Genomic DNA, 20,835 nt, shown 5'->3' with positions numbered 1-20,835 from the left:
GCTCGCCAAGGATCGGGGACTTTCGCAGAGTAACCTCCGAAGTGACATTTCAGCCGCGGGATGCCGATCCTGACTCCCCGTCCCGTATCCCCCACGAATCTTAGCTTAGCTTGCTCTCTCAAGTTGAGTGGCACGACGTCGATCATCTTTGAGCATTTTTGGACAAGTATCGCTCGCAGTTTGAAGCTGCTAGATGGACTGGCTCGACTGGTAGCTTGGCCTGCCCAGAACGGACAGCTGGAATATTGGGCTGATATGTGGCTGCGAGTGAGCTTCGGTCCTGACTACCCCAAGCTGGTTTCGTAATGCCATGCGGACGCACGTGTGTCCCAAAAGCCGACAAGTTGGTTAGCGCGGTGGTCAAAAGAACGGCGCGATTTGTTTCTGGAGGCTAGCTGGTACTCTATCAACTGCAGTGAAGGATAGATAGCATAACCGCTGTTCACCTCCAACACCAAAATACAGCAGATGAAAGTCGGCGACCAGGCCACGCAGGTATCTCATACCGCGAACCGTGGGGAGAATACCACTTGGCAATCATGTTGGCAGCGCCAAGAGCCTTCGCATGACTGTTAAGCAATGGCCGACTCTCGGCAGGCCTGCATTTTGACTTCCTCAGAATAGGCTTTTAGCATGAACCTAGCGTCGAAGGCTAGAACTTGCGCGAAATGTGCTTCACTGAGGCTCTGGAATGTGCAGCGATTCGTTGGGTTGATCGGTATTCTCTCCCAGGATCCAGTGGGACGAACGAAAACCTTCGAGGAAGACCGTTTTCGAAAACGAATGCGGCATGATCATTTGCAGCTTGCCACGCCTCGTCAAGAGCACGCGAGACCAGACGATGGCGTTTCTTGGTGGCAGAGCCTCAAAGTAACCTAGTGTTACCGTTCCTGGCGTGGAAGCAAAATGATACCTAGATCCTTCATCCGGGCAGATGGGTCAATACTTGGGATGAGAAGGTCTGCACTAAATGCGGCCGGAGGCATTCAGCCATTGCTGCGAGTCCAAGACTTAGGCGCTGCTGCTGATCCGATGTTGGCCCTTGTCATATCCCACGATCTAGAGATCTGCAGATCGTGGGACAGACGCGGTTAAATGGAATTTGATAAGCCAAGGGTATCACAAAACTCTTGAAGGTAAGGCAAAGTAGGTGAAATCTGAGAAGACGCAGCGGAAGATGTCGAAGGAGGAGGGGCAGCTGGGCACGTGCTTACCTAAGAATGGCCTGTGCACGCCTTACCTCAGCAAAACAGCACAGACCACATTCAAAAAAGACAAGTGGGGGAATCCCCGGAGGCAATGCCCCGCAAGCTGATCAAGCCACGTTCACCCTTTGGTTTCATGCGCCACAATGACGTTGATGTCAGTCAGGCCTGGTCCCTCGGGGAGGCGATACCTCAAGCGCAATCTTTCACTCGATCACCTCAAGCCTGCAGCCTTCTCCTTCTCCCTTACCTTGAGGTTTTTACCGCTATTCTACCATCTAGAACGAGCCTCTTGTACCTATAGTCCTACCGATCATCAAGATGGCGAACACTGGCGCCCCTCCAAACTACTGTAAGCTTCCCTCCAATACCCCACTATAGCTACCAAACTGCGACTAACATTGCGCCTAAAGACAAGATTCTTGAGATCTCGGAGGCGGCTACGACCCAGCAAGTTCGCGATGCATACAAGAAGTAAGTGATACAAGATACTGAGCCCAAGTTTCCTCAGACTGACCTTTACTTTTCAGAGCCGCTTTAAAGACACACCCAGACAGGGTCCCCGCCGACTCGCCCGAGCGAGCAACGCGCACCCGCAAGTTCCAGCTCGTCAACGACGCATACTACACCTTGTCCGATACCCAAAGACGGCGAGAATACGACGCCCAGCGCAAGATCTTTGGCGCATCCGCCGGTACAACATACGGCGACTTTTCCGACGACGACTCCGACCCAGAGGAAGTACCCCCGCAGGCCGGCCCCAACCCGCAGAACGCCTACTCGTGGGCATGGAACTTCTTCACCGGCGGGAAGCAAGGTCAACAAAACGAGGGTCAGCGCGCACAGGCAGATAACGCACAGTTCGGCGATGTCTTTGAGGAGATGTTGCGCGAGGAGGGCATGGCCGAGGAGGGTACCAACCGCCCGACGAGCTCGTTCTGGAGCATGGTAGGCGGTCTTAGTGGTGGCGCGCTGGGCTTCATCGTCGGAAACATGCCTGGCGCGCTGGCGGGTGCTGTCGCTGGAAACAGGCTTGGCTCTGTTCGAGATGCGAAGGGCAAGAGTGTCTATGCCGTTTTCCAGGTCAGTGCGAATCTGGAGATATCTACCGGGTAGATCCCGTCAGCCTCTCTGTCCAGATTGTCTTGCAAGGTGGATTTGTACTAACATGATGCAGGACCTCCCCCAGGCAGATCGCGCGAGGCTGCTTACCCAGTTGGCTGCCAAGGTGTTCAGCCATACTGTAGGAGCTTAGGAAAATTTGGGACTTCAGATGGGTTCAGGATAATATCATATGGGCAGCTCGGAGTTTTGGGTTCGGTCAAGATCGGTATGAATAGGTAGCTTCACCAAGCCAACTTGGCACTTTGGCATCAATACACTAGATAGCTTTTATCGCCTTCAAGAGTGTTGCGTATTGTCGGAAATGTGACGTATCTGTAAAGCACAACTCAACGAACTTTTGCCCCCCCTTAACACAACATGACCCACGATCGGATGGACCCTGCCTCAATGCACACACCTTGGCGGCTTGGCCAACACTGACCGGCATCTCGTCAATTCCACTGTCAGTCACAACTCCACCAGCCCTCACGAACCGTTGACCAGGTGGTGTCCGCGGCTCCGCAGTTGTGGGTGTGTGCAGCGGGGTGAAGCGGGGTCGTCACGCGCATTATGAGCCGCTGACCGCCTGGGAATCTCAACAATCAGTCACTAGTCAAGGTGCCAGAGTGGTTAATGGGCTGCCCTGCTATCATACCTTGATTCCTGATTAGGCAGTGGCTTCGGTCGCGCAGGTTCGAATCCTGTCCTTGACGTACCAAATCTTTTGTCAATTTGACCTCTTCTTGCGGCGCTTGAGCTCACACAACATTTTTTTTTACCGCTTTCGTGGATATCTGGGGAGATGGTGAACACCAGGCAAATAACCTTCGGTACTGCATTGGCCTCCCGGATGTCCTAGCGGCAGTGCCCCGGGGCCGGCCCGTCCTCTACCCCACATCCTCCGAAAGTCCAACTCGTCACGGTCCGGAAATCACCTCCAGTCTGGTTGTGATGGCATACGTTATGTATTTATTACTTAGGGCTGATAGCTATTTTAAACTTCAAATACTCCCCCTGCGCTGCACTTGGATACGTTCTGGTGTCTTCTTTTCATTTAGAAGGGGGGTCATCATCTGCGAGAGCCCATCGCTGATAGATGCAACGGGTTTTGCACTCAAGAGATGCTGAGAGGGCTTTGTGTACTGCGCATCAACCTCGTCGTCCCAATTTTCCTGACTCGGCGCTTTGTGGTGATATTCCGATGATGTCACTACTTTCTGAATGAAAATCGGTTTCGTGGTCGTCCATGATTGCTGACCCGAGCCCACGAGTTTGACCATCATCAAGACCCAATTGAAGAGGGCCAGTGCCACGACTTCAGACACCTTTAACACGTGCTGAGCAGTCACTCGGCCCACAGATTGGACAGACTTGCCCGAGATGCTGTGGTCGCTGTTGTCATTGACGAGCGTCTCGTCGCCCGTGGAAAACTCGCTTCCATTCTCTACCGGCGATGATTGACGCTCGATCGCTACCGTAGCAGGCTGGTGGAGATACTGCAACAAGACATCCACCCCGGAGTCTCCCACCTCCTCGATTTCGTCAAAAGAGACCTCCTTCGAAGAAGATACCTCTTCAAAGGTTGCTGGCATAGGCGGTGGCATCTCTACCGGGGTATCATCATGGTTCTCCTTCTGCATTGCCATGTTTAGACCGTGTGCGATGCCGTCGAGCCGTTTCTTGAAGGTTGATGTTGCCGAAGATAGATCGATTTCGGTTGTCATTGAGTTATCGGTATCGCCTGACCTCGAGCAGAAGCGCAGAACCCGGTGCTTGGTCTGCCGCGCCTTGCTTTTGAGACGACCCTCGACTTCGACGCACATGACAATTGGTCTGCCGCTGTGTTCGAACGCAAAGGCTGTGTGGAAGTTGTGTTTTCGAAACGGATTGTTGTCTATTTCGCTTTCGTTGAGCTCCCATTCGAGGGATCGGAATCCTTCTCCGCCCTTTGCCCGCTTTACCGTTCCCTTGAAGGTCCAGCTGTCGACAAGCTCTCTCATCTTGCTCTGACGAACTCCCATCCCCCCCAGTTCAAAGAAGCCCCCAGCTCCAAGCGTGGGCTCGAAAGCCTTCTCCTTGATCTCGGAAGTGACAATTCTCGGTCCTGTGAGAGACTGAGGTCCAAAGAATTCTGTCACTTGAACTGCATAGTCTGACTCGAGTGAAGTTCGAACGTGTCTTTGTGTCCGTCCACTACCTCCAGCGTCGAATCCAACTGTACCTGTTTGCGTCAAAGTAACAAGCACAGTGGCATTGCTGAGGGTGTGTCCTGGGGGCTGTTTGATTGCGATATCGATGTAGACTATACCGGCAGGATGTCGGCGGGGGCCAAGAACACCCCATTGCGCCTTCCTCCACTGGTATTTGCATTCGACTTGGACTTTTCCGATAGTGCCAGATCCAACGCATAGGTGAGACCCACGAGCTGCCTCTTGATTGAAGCGTTCGAAATCTTGTCTGCCAAATCGGCGAACACGTAGCCCGGGACGAAATGAGTGCGGGCTCCTGTTTGCTAAATGTTCAATCGCTGTATCGGTCATGATTGAAGGGTCACGGCATATAGATTTGAATCGAAAGATTGTTGTTCTTAGAAAGTCTGACAAGGCTCTGACAACGTCAGAGGAACTGGCTGGGCAAGAGACCTCAAAGTTGAGGGGGGGCTCCCTGCTGCGCATGCTCGACGCTGCAGCTTACATCGCGCGCATACCGACTGCACCTATCATGGAACAGGAACAACGCCGAGTTATCTTCTCATACAGCAGTCAACTGAGGGGTAGCAAGCTCCGGTAATTCAACACGATACTATTGGCCCTTTTGTCTTCTGGGGTGGCTTGGCCATCAGCTGCAGCATTGGTCATGTACGCTTGAGGCGCAGGCTAGTACCGTACACTTGACGCCAAAATTCTTCTCCATTCTGTTATGACGACTTTTCTTTCGAAACACCGTTGCACCCTCGTCAAGCATGAAGCCTCCGTACTCAGGATTATTACCATCAGATTTCTGCTACATGTAGCATCGATCTGACAAGGCCGCAAGATCCCAAGCTTCCGAGCAGAATTCCAAACAATTTCCCAGCATCATGGACTCTTCCAAGTCACAAGCGAGTAGAGCCTCCCATCACACCTTCATGAGCGGAGCCACGCTTTACGACCACGAAGAAGAAGAGAATGAGGAGACGTACAGTCCGCGAAAAACTTCCATGTATCTCCAGAAACAAAGAGAAGCGCTGGCCGCTCAAGATATCAATCCACTTAGAAGAAGACTGCCCCGGAATATTCCGAGCAGGATACCATCATCACCACTGCGTCATTCGATAACGGACGAAGAGAGAACCTGGAAGGTTTACGAGCGAAGCCCCAAAAATCAAACCAACAGGTATATACTGCCTGGATTTGAAAGCAACGCACAACAAGAACCACCCAAGGAGCCCAAAGGCGGTAGAAAACCGCCTCAAAAACCAAAGAGCTCAGGTTATGTTGCTTTCGTTGAAGACTACGACGAATCTGCCGATTCCTCAGATGATGAGACGCAATCGGAGCCGTCCCTGGGTAGTCTACATCCAAGCGATGCGGCTTCCGCACAACTGCCATTGCCCCCCATGACGAAGTCGACACCCCCAGCACCTCCACCGCCTCCGTCGACCATCGAACCCAGCCGACACCCCGCCATTACTAGGCCCAGTCACAGGATTCATATGCAGATTGATCCCCGGTCTCTTCAAGACATCACAGTCCATTCAGAGCACAACGCCACTGACGATCTGGAAGAAGACTTGGAACAATTTGTAAGGCTTGTGAGGTTGGGACGGCTTAAAGCTGCTCGGGGACACTTTGATCGTCGTCTATCGCATTTCATGGATAATCCATATGTGTTGGACCATTACTGTGCAGGTCTTTTGGCAATGTGGGATTTTCACGCCCTTTCCCAGATTGACCAGAAGCTAATATCGGAACTTCGCCCTGGGGTCCTCCGAGCTAATATTGATATGCGCTTGGATCTAGCTGGAAAGATGTGTGGGAACATCTTAACCCAGAAGAAACATCTAGAGAGGTTGAACGTGTTCGACGTTATGCAGACAATATGGAAACGTTGGCCTAGGCTGGACTCAACGGAGGTAAGCAGATGCGAGTGTGAGGAACGGAGATTGATAAACTGCTAATTTGAATAAGCTTGATCTGGTGATGCTATGTATAGGCAGTGACCCTAATACTTGCGGTCCTATTGCACTGGCTGAAGTATACCTGCATCTCAAAGGTGAGGGAAGGATTTGGGATTTCAGAGACTTGCTGAAAAGTCTCCTATATGTTCACCGCACTTGCGTTTGCCAGACCCTTGGAAGTCTACTCGCAGACAGTTGTGATGGAACCGATGAGCGTCTGGCTAGAATGATCGAAAGAATCGAAGACGACTGGGGGACAGCCACTCCAGACGAACAATCGTCTTTTGCTTTACTGGATATCTTCACGACATTAACCCTAGCATCTATGAGTACGCATACGAGTACTGATATGGTCAAATCAATCTTTGAGGTTTCCCAGAGTCATGCCCTAGAGGTTGCTGGGATGCAATCAACAAACACGAAATCTCGACCTTATCTTTGTTGGATCATAGCGAAAGTCTTGCTAGAGCAATACGTCGATCCAAACATCACCGGATATTTCGCCCTTGCGTCTCATCTAGACAAACTACCGGGGGGTCATTATGACCCTGAGATCACGCTACCCACGAGTTACATGATTGTATACGCACCGGTTGATGAAGAAGCACCCAAGTGGCAACCGGATCCAACTACTACGCTGGGGCACGACGGAGCTCTTCGAACTGTCCTTGGGGTTGCGGAAGAGCTGGGAGATGCTCCGCTGCAAGTGATTTGCCTTGAACTACTCATTTATCAATCTCCTCAGCCAAAGCACCTGCTAGATAAGCTAGGTGACTTATGGCACTCACTGGGATCGCCAGGGGGCTTCCTCGAAACACGCATATATAGTTACATACCAGCCTCCCTCACGACACCCACATTCCGCGAAACCATCCGGAGGGAAATTCTCCTCGCTGGCGAAATTTTCACTGAAGGGCCAGTGTCACATGCGCGAGCCATGGTGTTGAGAGCCCTTTCTAGGAATCAACGAGAAAAGGACTACTATGAAAGCAAAGCAGCAACAACCCTCTACCGCTTCGACCAACTGAGGTTCGCACCCCCAGCACCAGGCACTGAAAGACCGGGAATGTCGCAAGTTCAACCAAACTTTGTCGCAGCACCTCGATATGCCGATCAGAATCCCTTTGATCCGCTGCATCGAACGAGATATTATACGGAGGCTGAGCCATTCGAAGGAGCACCATACAGCTTGTCGGCAGCAGAATATATGATGTCTAGACGAAATCCAAGTTACGAAACAAGACAGACGATGCGGCCTCAAGAAGGCACCGTGAAAAGCAACAAGCTGTCCCAAGAGACCTCATATTTGCCATCATCCATCGCGTCATTATCAGGAAAGGAACCGAGTCCTGGTAGTCAACCTAGCAAACAGCCGCAACCTGTCCCTGACCCTCTGCCTTCTATATTTAATAGATCCATCGAGGAAAGAGAAAAGCTGGTTGCTGAGCTAATGGAAAACATATCGAGTTTGATGTCTGAAGATGCCGGTAAGAAAGCAGGAAGCGGTGGCGATAAGCAATCAAATGTTTCGGAAACGAAGACAACAAGTTTTAAGCCTGAGAATGAGCTATCCAGGGAGCAGAGACAGAGATTGAGTGAGCGTTTTAGCTCGTTGAGAATCGGAGACGGAGGCAAAGAGGGGAAAAGGAAGCAAGTGGAAACGAGGCCCAAGACTCAACCTGATGGTTCAGCTTCAGCAGCAACACGAGAATGAAACATTACAAAGATAGTGGTAGCTTCACGAACTGAATTTACACGGATCACGCGACTGGGCGAAGTCATTGTAGTCCTGACTAGAACAGTGTACTCAAAGTACAGGCTTCTACTCTTAAGGTGGACCACCGTACTCGACACCAACGTACGGCATTCAGAAGGGACATAATTCACATGTATACCTATCTACTTGGAAATCTCGAAGTCACTGCTAATATCAATCTTCAAGCATCCCTGGATCAGTTGCGCTTCTGTAACATATTTTGCCATCGCGTTCCAAAAGCTCGGTGGATTGGCTCGACTGAGCGGAATCAGCCTTCAAAAACAGCTCCCTCCTTTCGCCAAGGATATCTCGTAGCCAAAAGAGCTCGTACATGAGAATGAACCTGCTAACCATCGCTGATGCCATGTAGCGAGCCATGATTTTTAGGCTATCCGTTGCGGAGATGAAAACAAGACTGGAAAACAGCATACTTCCGTAAATAAGATGACATGTGCCTAGCAGAGACGTGAAATACGACAAAAACATTGAAAAATATGTTTCATCCTCGCCAATGACTGCTCGAGTCCAATCTTTCTTATCTAGAGGTTTGAATTGTCGCGAAAGTACTTCCCCGATGTACCCACGTCGAGTACCCTCGGTGATCCGTGTTCGAGCCCACAAGCTAGCAGCTGCGGAGACATGGGAACTGATACCGATGATACTCCAAAGGAACTCCAAATAAGTCAGCTGGGGGGCGAGCATACTGACGACCATCACGCCCAGCTGATTGCACAGTGTATACGTATTGATGATGGCCGCAATGGCAGCAAGGAATTCGATAGCGAGAGTAACCCTCCTAAACGGCACGGATGATCTTGCGGTGCGTAAACGGTAGTGCCGGGGCTTGACCAACTTCATCGGGTTCATGTACTCGAACGATCGGACGGGATGGATGGCAGGCGATCCAGCGGCCACGAGCAAGGCGATGAGTGGTCTTTGGCCAATAACGCAGAGCGTTGAGGTCTCTTCCACGCTGTTTCCAACCGTGGCGAGAATTGTTGGCATGAGGCCGAGGACGACTGCGGCAGCTGCCATGTTGCTCATGATGTACTCGGACGTGTTGCCCAGAATGCAATTTGCTACGGGCTGAGCGAGCCTGTTTGTGTTGCCGCCTCCCGTAAACCAGTCGATGGTGGCATTTTCTCTCGGAATCGTCAAGTATCTCTCGTACTCGGCGGAGCAGTTGCCCTCCATGATAGCTTCGAAGGTAGGTCCGAACTCAGGGTACCAGTTTTTGAATTGGTCTTTGGCAACGTATACTGCGAGGCATGGCCAGTTGAGAAGGGCAACAAAAACGAAGGAAAGAAAGAATCGAGATATCTTCAACATCGAGAGAAGTGATGCAGCAATTGCGATGGAGCCGGATATTAGGAATTGTGGAATATCTGACTAGAACTTGTACAATTATGGCATGGAACTGATAGCAACAGAAGAAATGCTTCGAAACTCATGAAAGCTAGGACATACCGGGGCTTTTACTTATCACATAAGATACTGCACTGCAGCCTTGGGCCTCGCAAGCAAAACCTAACAACATCAATGTCGGACAGGCAGACAAATCCGGTTTGCAACAGCCTCTTGATGGATCATACAAAGAACGCCGGACACAGAGCTGGACAGGAATGACATCCTTCGAGCCACCTTCTTTTCCAGGAAGCACCCAGGAGGTGGGTTAGAAAGCGGCATTCTTCCGACAAGTAAGCAGCCTTGGGAGGCAAGAGACTTCACATTCGAGAGTCAAGTGTTCCTCCCAATGAGCATGCTCATTTTACCATCATCCAGTGGTACCAAGACATGTACCCGGAGTTGCGAAGGCTACACAACCGAAGCCTCATTCAGCCCGACCGATTACTGGAGTGATTAGAACCGATAAAACTCATCGAGGGCGGTAGTAAGCCTCTGAAATGGTGTGCGAGAGAGCGAGACTGGGATTAGGATTCTGCAGTACTTATAGCAAAAAGTCCCAAGCTCAAGGGCTGGGTCGTTAGATATGTTGACCAAGTAATTATGTAAACGCAGAGTCGAAACTGACTCGTCCTGTATTCGGCGGAGTAGAATCGTAAGAGCTCATCTTGATTGAACATATGCATGTCAATTGGCATTGCAAGTGCACTTCTGCATATAATTATGACCGAGACCCTGCTGTCTAGCTTCCAGTGGGATTAAGTTGTGCATTCCGAAGGGAGGGTTTTCGGGACCATTTGGGCAGATAAATCTGTCTTAATTCAGCTGGGGCAAGCATCCACTCCACCTGCCGAGACCTTTACGGATTAACATCCAATGGATTACTCAGCTCGGTCTCGGTACGAACGGCTACCCTGCAACTTGCCGGATATCCATACTGTGGCTTCAGGCTCGCGCTTTTTAAGGAACCAGCCAGACGCACTTAGACTTTTCACTCGTTCGCAACTTTCCAATAATCCCTCAGCAATCTTCACTTCGCCTTTCGCACAATTCGATACAAGCCACCGGGATGTTTATGAAATCTCCATATTCAAGGCGTGCAATCTTTCAACAGAGACGATTTGACACCGGCAACTTCTGAAGAATAGCGTAATTGAAGGGCAGCTTTGAGCCGCGGCCGTGCTCACACGTAGGCCTCGGAGAAGGCGATCCAAGTCTCACAGCAACATCTACGGTGTTCAGCTTACTTTTGTCACCGTGGTCTCTTCGTTTCTACGACCTCATACCAAGCCGGAATGCCTTTTCCGTTGCCGTCCATATCCTACCCACCCTCCAGGGACGGGTTTTGGAATCCTGTCACAGCAACCATCAACTGGTGCGAAGAGGTAGGCTTGTTGCGCAATATACCGAGAAGATCTACCAAACTTCTACCATCCGCTCGAAATTCACTGATTCTGACCTTTCTTTCCAGGACTACTATGTCACACCGTACGTGGCCGAGTTTGTCAACACTTTCACAAATGCGATATTCGTCTATCTGGCATTAGTTGGAATTTTCAGCTGTATCAGGAACAACCATCCTCGAGTATTTCTGGTGGCATATGTCGGGTACATGACCATCGGTATCGCAAGCGTGGTCTACCATACCTCATTGAAGTGTTCGTTGCCTCTGAAATCCTTGACCATGCTGTGCTACAGTGCTGACCCTCGAGCAAGACTGGATGCAGCTGTTTGATGAGCTGTCAATGATATACACCACATGCATCCTCTTCTATGCGGTATTTTCTCACGGAAAATCCTTGTTCGGCCAGGCTCTTCTGGGCACCTTCATCACTGGCTTGGCCATTTTCATCACAGTGTACTACCACTACCTCGGAGATCCCGTCTTCCATCAAGTCATGTTCGGGATACTCACAGCCACTGTTGTGTTTCGAAGCATGTACATCATGGAGAAGATACTCCGGCCCAAATCTACACCTCAGAGCAAGGCTGAGCTTCTCGACACGCAACTCCTCAAGAAAATGTGGACATTGATCACTTGCGGTCTTGTTTCCATAGCCATTGGATTTCTGGCTTGGAACCTTGACAACATTTTCTGTTCGCACCTTCGACATTGGAGACGAGAACTCGGACTCCCCTGGGGCGTTCTCCTCGAGGGCCATGGATGGTGGTGAGCTTTAACTAACATCGGTGCCAGAAAGAAGCTAACAGCCGGCTTAGGCACCTATTCACCGGTATTGCATGCTATATAAACGTGACTTACGGCGTCTGGCTACGCTATTGCAGAGACGGCAAGAAGGAAGAAGTCGTCTTGGCGTGGCCTTCGATGTTCGGTTCCATTCCCACTGTTGAGCGAGCGCAACAAGGAGGACATCCGTCGAAGCCCGGATCTAAAACAGAGTGATCTACAGTGCAACGACCGCTGGGACGAGGCTATCTAATACCAAGAACTGTGCCGGATAAGCGAAACCGAGATGGCGGCGATGGCTTTGGTTGTGTATCACAGTGTGAATTTTGCCCCCGGTCTGGCTCCAGAGAAAGGGGGCCCGATAAGTGCCAGTGAGGATGTGTAGGACAGCGAAGCGGCTGAGGAATATTGTCTGCTGTGACACCGCTTGGCTGTCAAATCGCAGACATGTAAGATAGGACTGCGCAGTGACATTTTCCAGCCAAGTCAATAGGGGGCGAAGGACGAGAAGAGGGAGCCACTCAAAACACACCAAGGCTTGGTCGCTACATGAGTGTTTAGGTGGGTGTGAGAAGCAGGCTACCAATCATGCTTTGAACTGGGAAACCGGTGTGAGGTGGATGCGACTGCATCCAGCAGACAATTCCAACAAAGGAATACACTTCGTTTCTCGTCGCGCCGCATGGGTCTCGTTTCTCGCAACTACACATTTGACCATTGACTTGACCCCCCTCATCTTCTTCCTTTCAAAGGTACTTATCTTCCCTAACAGATATCCGCGCTTTACTTCAACAAAGGCCAGAAATGAACAGAGCTTGAACAGATGTCTGTCACTGAAATGAGCAATCCTGACCAATAAGCTGCGGCGCCGACGCGCGCATCAGGTCTGCCAAGTGTTGTACAGACTCGAACCAACTGTCCACCACCCAAACGCTTGACAATTTAAACCAATCAGTTCCTGTCCGATAGCATGCAGCTGAGCATTGTTCACAGTGCTCCAATGGGCGCTTTCAAAGACGGGGGGAGGGCGGTATTTCCTAATCAACATCTTCATGCGTGCGGTTACACAGCATCAGGCTGCCAAACCAGTGAGCTGCCCCTACGGGCCGAAGAATTTTCGGGAAACTCGACCGTCTGGCCTTTGTTTTCTCTCAGACGGAAAGGAGTGCCTCGTTCCTGGATTTGAAAAGTTTCCTCTGCAGTCTCTCATTATCTGCAACGGTAGCTATTGAGCGACGACCGAAGTTTCACGCCGTCAGTACACACCCGAACATTCCTTTCCACATCCAAGGTCGACTTGGAAGTTCTGTGCGGCCAGCACCCCAAGGCGCATAAGGTCTGCCGTAGGCATGGCACGCCCATGGCCTTTTACATGTCCCTGGCGAAGTATCTTGGCTTTACTATCAAGCGTTTCTCTTTCCGTTGCATTATCCATCACAGAAGATGCCAATGAGTACGGCACCTCATTCACATCTCGCGATGTCGGAAGAGCAGTACCAGAGTTCGTGATTAATCACGGTAAGAGAACATCTCAACTGCCCTCACTGATCTCGAAAGATTCCCAGAGATTGCAACTAGCAGAATAAGGTATCATGCCAATACTGACCTATCATCATACTAGCGCCAATGATATGGCTACACTCAGACGACCCATTCCGCCCAGCAGATATACTCGAACATGTCCGCCATACCACGCCGATGGTGCACATGGAGCCCATCAGAGGACTGCCGCAACTCGATCTCGATAATTTGGCTATGCTAAACAACTACTGGAACAAAGGCCCAGTTTCGCTAACTGCAAACGGTGACATCACCAGTCTTCCTACCTGGCTCTTTGGAGAGTCGCCAGATGAGTCGGGGAAGCTCCACAATGCTACCTCCTGTGTTGTCATCACCGTCGATAGGGGATCAGGCGATCTGGATGCCTTTTACTTCTACTTCTACTCGTACGATCAAGGGGCAAACATCACTCAAGTTCTACCACCTATGAATGGGTTGATAGAAGACACTGAACATGGGATGCACTTTGGCGATCATGTTGGTGACTGGTCAGCTCCATGTTCAGACCCGTACCCACGAGATTGTATCCACTGACCCTTTGTTGAACAGGGAGCATAATATGATTCGATTTCACGACGGGAAACCTACCGGTATCTACTACAGTCAACACTCTTCAGGCTCTGCCTACAAGTGGAATGATAAGGGTTTGTCCGTGGAAAATGGCCGAGTATCAAACGACTCTATTCTTTTGACCGACTTCGATCACGCAGCTAACGTTGTCTTAGCCTATCGTTTACAGCGCATGGGGCTCTCACGCAAACTGGGCATCTCCTGGGTGAGTAATAAACCATACTGTCCCATCTACCGACATTGTGTAATGACAGCATTCGACTAGCGATCACGTTCACGACTCGGTCTTGTTAGACTACTGTGACGCAGGTCAAATCTGGGACCCGGTATCTTCGGCATATTACTACAAATTCGACCCCGAAACATCACTCTTAACGAGCATATTTCCACCCGGGGCGGAAGCTTCTACGAATCTTACATCCTTTTTGTACTATTCCGGTATATGGGGAGACTTTCAATACCCCGACGACCATCCACGTCAGAAGATCGTACCCTACTTTGGTCTGAAGCGTTACGTCTCCGGCCCGACGGGCCCGACTACGAAGCAGCTTGTAAGGAAGGGACTCTTTCCCGACCACCCTGAAAGAAAGAATCTTTTGCAGTGGGGAGTTGGCATATACATGTCGCTGTATCCCTGCTGTTTTAGGGGATGGAGAGCCTGGGTTTCTGGCATCGCCTTCATCGGGTTGCTGGTGTGTATTGTTCTTGGGACGAGACGCTCTTTGAAGTGGGCTAGGGCGCGGAAGGAGGGGTATAAGAAGATCGGCAACGAGGAAAGCATTCCGTTGCGGGAACTGGACTATTTAGATGACAGAGCTTCGAATCACCGGGATTGAGGGAAAGGGTTTAGAGCGTCTTCGATGTAAAACAAATCTCTGAGGACATGCTGACGAAATCAGGCGAAAGTAGTACTCAGCTCCGAGGTCGTATAGCCTTAGTATTTTGTAACATGATTAGATCGAGTCTGTAGTACATGTGGGCATAAAATAGAGCTGCGCCTTTTTGTTTCTATCATTAGATCTTGGGTTCCTCGAGTTCTGATACCCTCTTGCGCACCTAGGCTTTTTCATGCTAGCTTCGGCATTCTCTTGCGACCCAGCGAATTATGCTGATGTCGCCTGCTGATGTACATCGGAAAATGCTGAGAAGGAAATCCTGGATTTGAAGGTGGGAAGTCTTGCAACATGAAGTTTGGGAAGCCTATATCTTCGATATCGGGTCTCGGTTTGAGGATCAAGACTCTGTTCGGTCTTTTGGGCCTTGGAAACGTGCAAGATTGTCCACAGCCGCCTAAGCATACGGGACGGGTCCGTAGGTGAGTAAAGTAGACACATACTTCAAGCATTCATTGACTTTCGCGCAGAAGTTCATGAGCCTGTAGGCAGCATCGCCTCGTCGACGAGCCACGATGCCAAGCATGCGGTGTTGAAGCTTAACAGCCCGGGACTCATCACCACAGTCAAGGCTCACGTCTTTGAAGACCATTTCATTTGATCTGAAACGTTCACTCCGGACATCTTGGACAATCTTCTCCCCAACGCTCATGGTCCAAGCTGGCATACTAAGGCACTGTGGCGCTCGACTAAGACCGTACGCAGTTAGTGAGAAGGTCCAGCCCGTCTAGGCGGTGCGCCTAAACTTGTGTTGAGGCTACAAGACACTGTCAGCGTCTAGCCCACGTCGGGATAAGCGCCAATCCCGCCCCAAGGGATTGAGCTACCGGCTCCCAAGGGGGGGAATCCGAGGAAGGAGAGGAGAAGAATGAATACAATCACAGAGCCTCCCTTTCACTTCAACTCGTAATGATCTCATAGTCTGTGCACTCAAACAACAAACAACATCCCATCGGCGAGCGAACACGACTCGAGCAGAGCTTCCCCGGAATATCAAAATCGAAGAGTCGACCCTATTGTATACTAGTCTACAGTCCAGTACGGAGGCAAGATGTCCGTATCAGCTTATCTCGCAGCCTTCGGAAAGGCGTCGCCAGCGACGTACGCTCTCGGCAGCGGACTCCTCGTCACATCATCACTCTTCTTTGGAAACATCGGGCTGTCTCTCACTGGGCCTCTTCCTATCATCAGAGATCAACTTGGCGCGTGCACTCTGAGTTCAAAGCAGAAGATCAAAGTATGGAGACTCTTCTTCGACGAAGCCTCTGTGAGTGAAACCCTTCCTCATCATCAGCGAGATGAATATTCGCCGTCATAAGAGGAGTGATGAGTGCTGACGCCGTGCACCAGAGATACATCATCGGCGGCACCGGCGTGACAGCGACGCTTCACCTGGCCGCCTTCGCACTGGGCGAATCGCCCGTATCCCGCAGGCTCGCCGTCATGTCGGCGCTTTGCAGCATCTGCATCCTGCCGTACACGCTCGTCGTCATCATGCCCACTAACAACAGCCTCATCGCCCTGGATGACAAGGTGGCTCTATCGGAGCTGGACAGGAAAAAGGTCGGGTGGCTGATTGAGAAGTGGGATCGGCTGCACAAGATCCGCTTCTTGATGTACGGATGTGCGTGGGCTTTGAGTCTTGCCGCGTTTACGTCTTCTTTGTGAGCTGGACTTTTGGAGGAGTGACGAGATGCTAAGGATAATTACCTAGTTGATCGTTGCGTTTCTTCTGTCTTCGTTGTTTCCGGATGGGTTATAGGGTTGATAATTGGCGATGGCTCAGCCTAATGTATCAGATGTAATGTTAAATTGGATATGAGTAAACACAATGAACCTGGTAATTACAGACTGACCAGGGCGCGCCATATCGCCCGCAAGACCAGAATGAGGCTAAAGTATCGGCTATGACTTGCAAAGACGGAAAAGTGTGACAAGGAACCCTGACGACTGCTGTTGACATGGTCAAATATATGAGTTCATGACAAATTCGTAGTCCAATCGTGGTTACTTAAGCTTGATAATAAGCAAGAATCCGTAGCCTATCAAGTACGAGGTGCATGTGATGAAACCTCAAGGTCTCATGGCAAGAAAGCTTCCACGGATTATAGACCCGATGTGACCTGGAACACGTGCTTCGTCTCTCACGAAGTTTTGGGGGAAAGAAACTTTGCTCCAGCTTCTGGAGAGAACCCGAGTCCCGGACTCCGTGGAAAGTTTGGCGGCAACTCCACATGACCACTTTATGAGCCGATCACTGCTGGTCGAAGATACCATGTAGATCCGACAATTGTTTCCCCGGCATGTTGTGCCGTGATCTATATCCCAGTAATCTGCCATTTGCAAATCAGATTTGAAGAAGTTCTTGATCAGAAGTATGCACCGATCATTAGCATCGTTATCCTAGTATCATGTATTCGTGTCCTGGTGGCTGTTGTGACTTAGGACTCGCCGGCCAGCAGGCTTTTGGCAACAATTGGGAGTGCGTACATTTGATGGCTATTATTCGAGACTAAGACTAAGTATTCAACGTTGGACTGCATGAATTATTCACGTACAGAGACGGGATGAGATAGCTGTTGACTGAAAAGAAAATTTTCTTCTGTTTGTCGACCCCGATGCCATCATCCCCCTCCAATCCCGGAAGATGTGAGTCTATGTGGCCAATCCATGCGCCGCTGCCCAACCAAACTCCAAATAGACTTTACTGAATCATTTCCAGAAGCAGATAGGCCCAGCGCTTATTGAAGCAGGCTCTACCTTCCCCCCTCTCGTCTCAACTCTACGACAATTCAGGGATCCTGGTGCCGAACATGCGGTTACCCGACATCATGTCGGATAATCCCGTTGCTGTGATCCCAAATAATGGCCCCCCAAACTCTGTCATGGAAGTGTCATAGAACCGAAGGGGGAGAGTTCAGCCGTTGAAACGGTCCTGTTATCAGGTCTCTAAGCCATCCGAGTGCCATCGCAGTCGATGATTGAAATATGAAAGAAAACGTCAAAAATTCTACATGGCCAAAATCGCCACCGTGAACGTCGCGATGAGAACCGCGAGTCTGAGTCCAGCACCGGAGATACTCTCAGCTGCGGCACTCTTGCCAGCACCAGGCAAGCCGGTGTTGTTCTGGCTCTGTCTGAACAGGGGATCCATTGTAGCATTCTTCGTGACAGGCACCTGAGAGCCCGCAACGCAGAACTGCGTGGGGTTGCTCCATGTGGCGTCGACGACGCGCTTCCACGCGTTATCGGGCTTGAAGAGCATCTCGCGGCTGTAGAAGATGCGGCAGTTGGCCGGCTCCCAGAGGAATTGCAGCGGCGTCCTGGCGTCGGACATACTGTAGGCGTTCTTTGCGTTGATGGCACCGGCGCTCTTGGGCGTGGTCGCGCGCTTGATGGCGTAGCCCTTCGCCAGCTCGCCGAGTTCGCCGTTCATGATTTCTTCCTTCTTGTCCTTGGGGGTGAGGGCGATGATGGCCTTGGCGTCGGTGGTCATGTCGTTGAAGGCGAAGACCTGGGCGCCTTCGACACCAGCGATGGACTGCATGATACCAGATTGGGGGCGGCCGCCAATGACGGTGGTCTTGATGCCCATTTGGAGGATCATAAGATAGGAGAAGATCGTGCAGGTTGAGCCGCAGGTACCGTCAGTGAAGAGGACCACGTTCTCAGGGTCGAAGACGCGAGGGGGCGGGTTAGCTTTGCTGCCGACGCCGGTGAGGTTGAATGTGGGGTCGGTCTGGTTGAGTGGTGCCTGCTGGTATGCAGTGAAGGTGTCACCGTTGAGCGAGACCGGTGCCAAGATCTGGTCAACGGTCGTGAAGGCGGCTTCATCGGGCGTGTAGACGCCTCCAGGGAGCAGGTTGCTGACGATGGAGCTGCCACCTAGGGCCTCAAGGGCATCCTTTTCCTCGGGCGTGCTAGGCGTGAAGTTGGCAGGGATGGCAGCGGAGAGACGAGCAAGAGTAGTGAGACCTTCGGACAGACGCAAGTTGTTGGCCTGGAAGCGATTGACCTCGGGGAACAGCTATCATGAGGGTTAGCGAGGGAAAAGTGATAGGGGGACAGGTGGACAAACCTGAGCGAAGAGCTCGTAACCAGCAACAACGAAACCACCGCCGTTGGCAGCGACATCAATAACGAGACGCTTCTTCCCGGCGTCCTTGCTCTTCTTTAAGAACGTGGCGACGGTGCTCTGGAAGTTGGTCAAGTACTCAGTAGCGTCAATGGAGTCGGGAGGAGCGAAAGACGAAACAGCGAGCACGGCAACATCATCGTATCCCGTCCCATTGAGGAAGTAACCGGACGTGGTGTTGGCACCGCTATCACGGACAATCGGGAAGGGGTATCCCTCGATTGTCGGCTTAGGAGGGGGCGGCGGGCCTGAAGTCTTTGGCGGGGTCGGCGTCGTTTGGTTAGGCTTCATGCCAGGCTGCGACGGTTGGGGCTTGGCGGGCGAGTCGGGGTTGCAGAACTTGTTGTAGTAGTCTTCGCCGCTGTTGACGCCAGTGAAGTTTGCGCCGGTGCGGATGAGAGCGAAGCTGTCCTCGGAGCGCTCCTCGCCGTTGTCGTAGGTGATTGTCACCTTGGGGCCCTGGAAAGCGAGGGAGGCGGCGACGACGATGAAGCTCTCCTTCGACGCGTACGACTTGAAGTTGGCGTTCCATTGAGAGTCGGGGTCCTGGTAACCGCTGAACTTCAGGTTCAGGTCTGCGATCATGGTGGCAGCATCTCTGCCGTTGATCCTAACGATGGCGGGGGCGGTGGAGTTGCCATCAAGCTGGGCTATTGTGGAAAATCAGTGCTTGATCAATCATATTGATCGAAGGGCTAGCGTTGGGACTACTTACCAAGATGGTACAGCTTAGGCACTTCAATACCATCGCGCGAGACCGACACAATATCGGCAGCGAGGTTGTTGCGGAAGCTGAAGCCCTTGAACACATCACCACGGAAGGCAAAGTGACCATCGTGAGCCGAAGCAATCAGCTGGAAAATGGCAAGCTGGAACTCGTATTCGCTCTTGTACGAGCCGGCCTCCGCCTTCTTCTCAATCTCATCCAGGCCGCCCTCGATATCGGTAGGCGGTAACATATACGACGCCGGCGGGTTCTTGAGCCATGACAGCGTGGATTGCCATTGCACGTAGGCTTTCAAACTCTTGACCAGGTCCTTGGCCGGGCCCTTCTTGTTTGGCACCGTCTGGAGGCAGTCAAAGGCCAACTGAGCTGGCACTTGGGGTGTTGCTATTGAATGGGGCAAACTTTGTTAGCGAATATGCTTTTGTGATTGCTTTACACCATGACGTCCAACGCTTTTGTAGAGGATCTTGGGGAATCTCTAGCGTTCCCCGCCGTAATAGTTGCAATCTTCCTCCCCCCACATAGGTAGCTGGCATGCTCTTACAACAACGTACCTTTCGGGCTCGCCATGAGAAATTGTTGGACCTTGGGCTGAATCTGAGCACATGCCTCAGCATTGCCGCCAGGAACCGTTCCGTTGGGAGCGCTGGGCGTTGTCGGCGTTCCGCTGCTCGTGGGAGTTGGCGTTTGTCCCGGAGCCTGGGGAGCCGGCGCCGCCAACACAACGGCGGCCGAGGCCAAAGTCCACCACGTGAATCTCATCTTGATCGTCTGCTCGCGAGGTCTCTTGTTTCCCGTTCTCTTCTCTGCGCAAACTTCCGCGTCTCCTTCGAACTGTCACACCTCCTCAAAGAATAGAAAAGAAACAGATAGCACAGCTATCGGCGAGGCCAGCTCAAAGTCTCGAGACCGAGACGGGCACTGAAAGGAAGGGAAATAATGGGGCTGGAAGCAATTCGCCGAAGCCTGAGAAAGGAGACTCAAGAACGACCACGACCGGCGGGATCGACGAGCATATGGGGTTTTAAGAGTTGCATTGTCCTCTTCCCTCCTTTGCCCTCTGGGGCCAGTTTCTGTGGTCGAAAGGTAACTCACGAAATAGGCCGGGTCCCGCTCATTCGCTCTCGTTATTCC

General features: G+C 51.4%; 8 protein-coding genes across 8 annotated transcripts; 5 read left to right on the top strand and 3 right to left on the bottom strand.

Moving 5' to 3' along the window:
- Positions 1-1,341: 1,341 nt before the first annotated feature.
- On the top strand, positions 1,342-2,460 carry CABS01_02220 (DnaJ domain-containing protein; the record flags this gene model as incomplete). Its single annotated transcript, XM_060535598.1, has 5 exons — positions 1,342-1,362; positions 1,488-1,557; positions 1,619-1,679; positions 1,736-2,288; positions 2,383-2,460. The coding sequence occupies 5 exons, from the start codon at positions 1,342-1,344 to the stop codon at positions 2,458-2,460; spliced, it is 783 nt and encodes a 260-aa protein (XP_060395903.1).
- An 850-nt stretch (positions 2,461-3,310) lies between these two features.
- On the bottom strand, positions 3,311-4,849 carry CABS01_02219 (uncharacterized protein; the record flags this gene model as incomplete). The annotated part of the gene is made up of 1 exon (XM_060535597.1): positions 3,311-4,849. The coding sequence occupies one exon, from the start codon at positions 4,847-4,849 to the stop codon at positions 3,311-3,313; it is 1,539 nt and encodes a 512-aa protein (XP_060395902.1).
- A 1,641-nt stretch (positions 4,850-6,490) lies between these two features.
- Positions 6,491-8,182, top strand: CABS01_02218 (uncharacterized protein; the record flags this gene model as incomplete). Its single annotated transcript, XM_060535596.1, has 1 exon — positions 6,491-8,182. The coding sequence occupies one exon, from the start codon at positions 6,491-6,493 to the stop codon at positions 8,180-8,182; it is 1,692 nt and encodes a 563-aa protein (XP_060395901.1).
- Positions 8,183-8,398: 216 nt separating this feature from the next.
- Positions 8,399-9,418, bottom strand: CABS01_02217 (uncharacterized protein; the record flags this gene model as incomplete). The annotated part of the gene is made up of 1 exon (XM_060535595.1): positions 8,399-9,418. The coding sequence occupies one exon, from the start codon at positions 9,416-9,418 to the stop codon at positions 8,399-8,401; it is 1,020 nt and encodes a 339-aa protein (XP_060395900.1).
- Positions 9,419-10,923: 1,505 nt separating this feature from the next.
- On the top strand, positions 10,924-12,032 carry CABS01_02216 (alkaline phytoceramidase; the record flags this gene model as incomplete). Its single annotated transcript, XM_060535594.1, has 4 exons — positions 10,924-11,013; positions 11,100-11,286; positions 11,345-11,798; positions 11,849-12,032. 4 exons carry the CDS (start codon positions 10,924-10,926, stop codon positions 12,030-12,032), a joined length of 915 nt encoding a protein of 304 aa, XP_060395899.1.
- Positions 12,033-13,442: 1,410 nt separating this feature from the next.
- Positions 13,443-14,782, top strand: CABS01_02215 (uncharacterized protein; the record flags this gene model as incomplete). The annotated part of the gene is made up of 3 exons (XM_060535593.1): positions 13,443-13,864; positions 13,926-14,151; positions 14,201-14,782. 3 exons carry the CDS (start codon positions 13,443-13,445, stop codon positions 14,780-14,782), a joined length of 1,230 nt encoding a protein of 409 aa, XP_060395898.1.
- Positions 14,783-15,890: 1,108 nt separating this feature from the next.
- On the top strand, positions 15,891-16,507 carry CABS01_02214 (uncharacterized protein; the record flags this gene model as incomplete). The annotated part of the gene is made up of 2 exons (XM_060535592.1): positions 15,891-16,106; positions 16,190-16,507. The coding sequence occupies 2 exons, from the start codon at positions 15,891-15,893 to the stop codon at positions 16,505-16,507; spliced, it is 534 nt and encodes a 177-aa protein (XP_060395897.1).
- Positions 16,508-17,849: 1,342 nt separating this feature from the next.
- CABS01_02213 (peptidase S41 family protein) lies at positions 17,850-20,463 on the bottom strand (the record flags this gene model as incomplete). Its single annotated transcript, XM_060535591.1, has 4 exons — positions 17,850-18,866; positions 18,918-19,624; positions 19,690-20,085; positions 20,256-20,463. 4 exons carry the CDS (start codon positions 20,461-20,463, stop codon positions 17,850-17,852), a joined length of 2,328 nt encoding a protein of 775 aa, XP_060395896.1.
- Positions 20,464-20,835: the final 372 nt, after the last annotated feature.

This window comes from Colletotrichum abscissum, assembly GCF_030869225.1.
Source record: "Colletotrichum abscissum strain IMI 504890 chromosome Unknown Scaffold_4.1, whole genome shotgun sequence".
In the NCBI taxonomy this organism is placed as follows: domain Eukaryota; kingdom Fungi; phylum Ascomycota; class Sordariomycetes; order Glomerellales; family Glomerellaceae; genus Colletotrichum; species Colletotrichum abscissum.
This window is presented reverse-complemented; position numbering and strand designations above follow the sequence as displayed.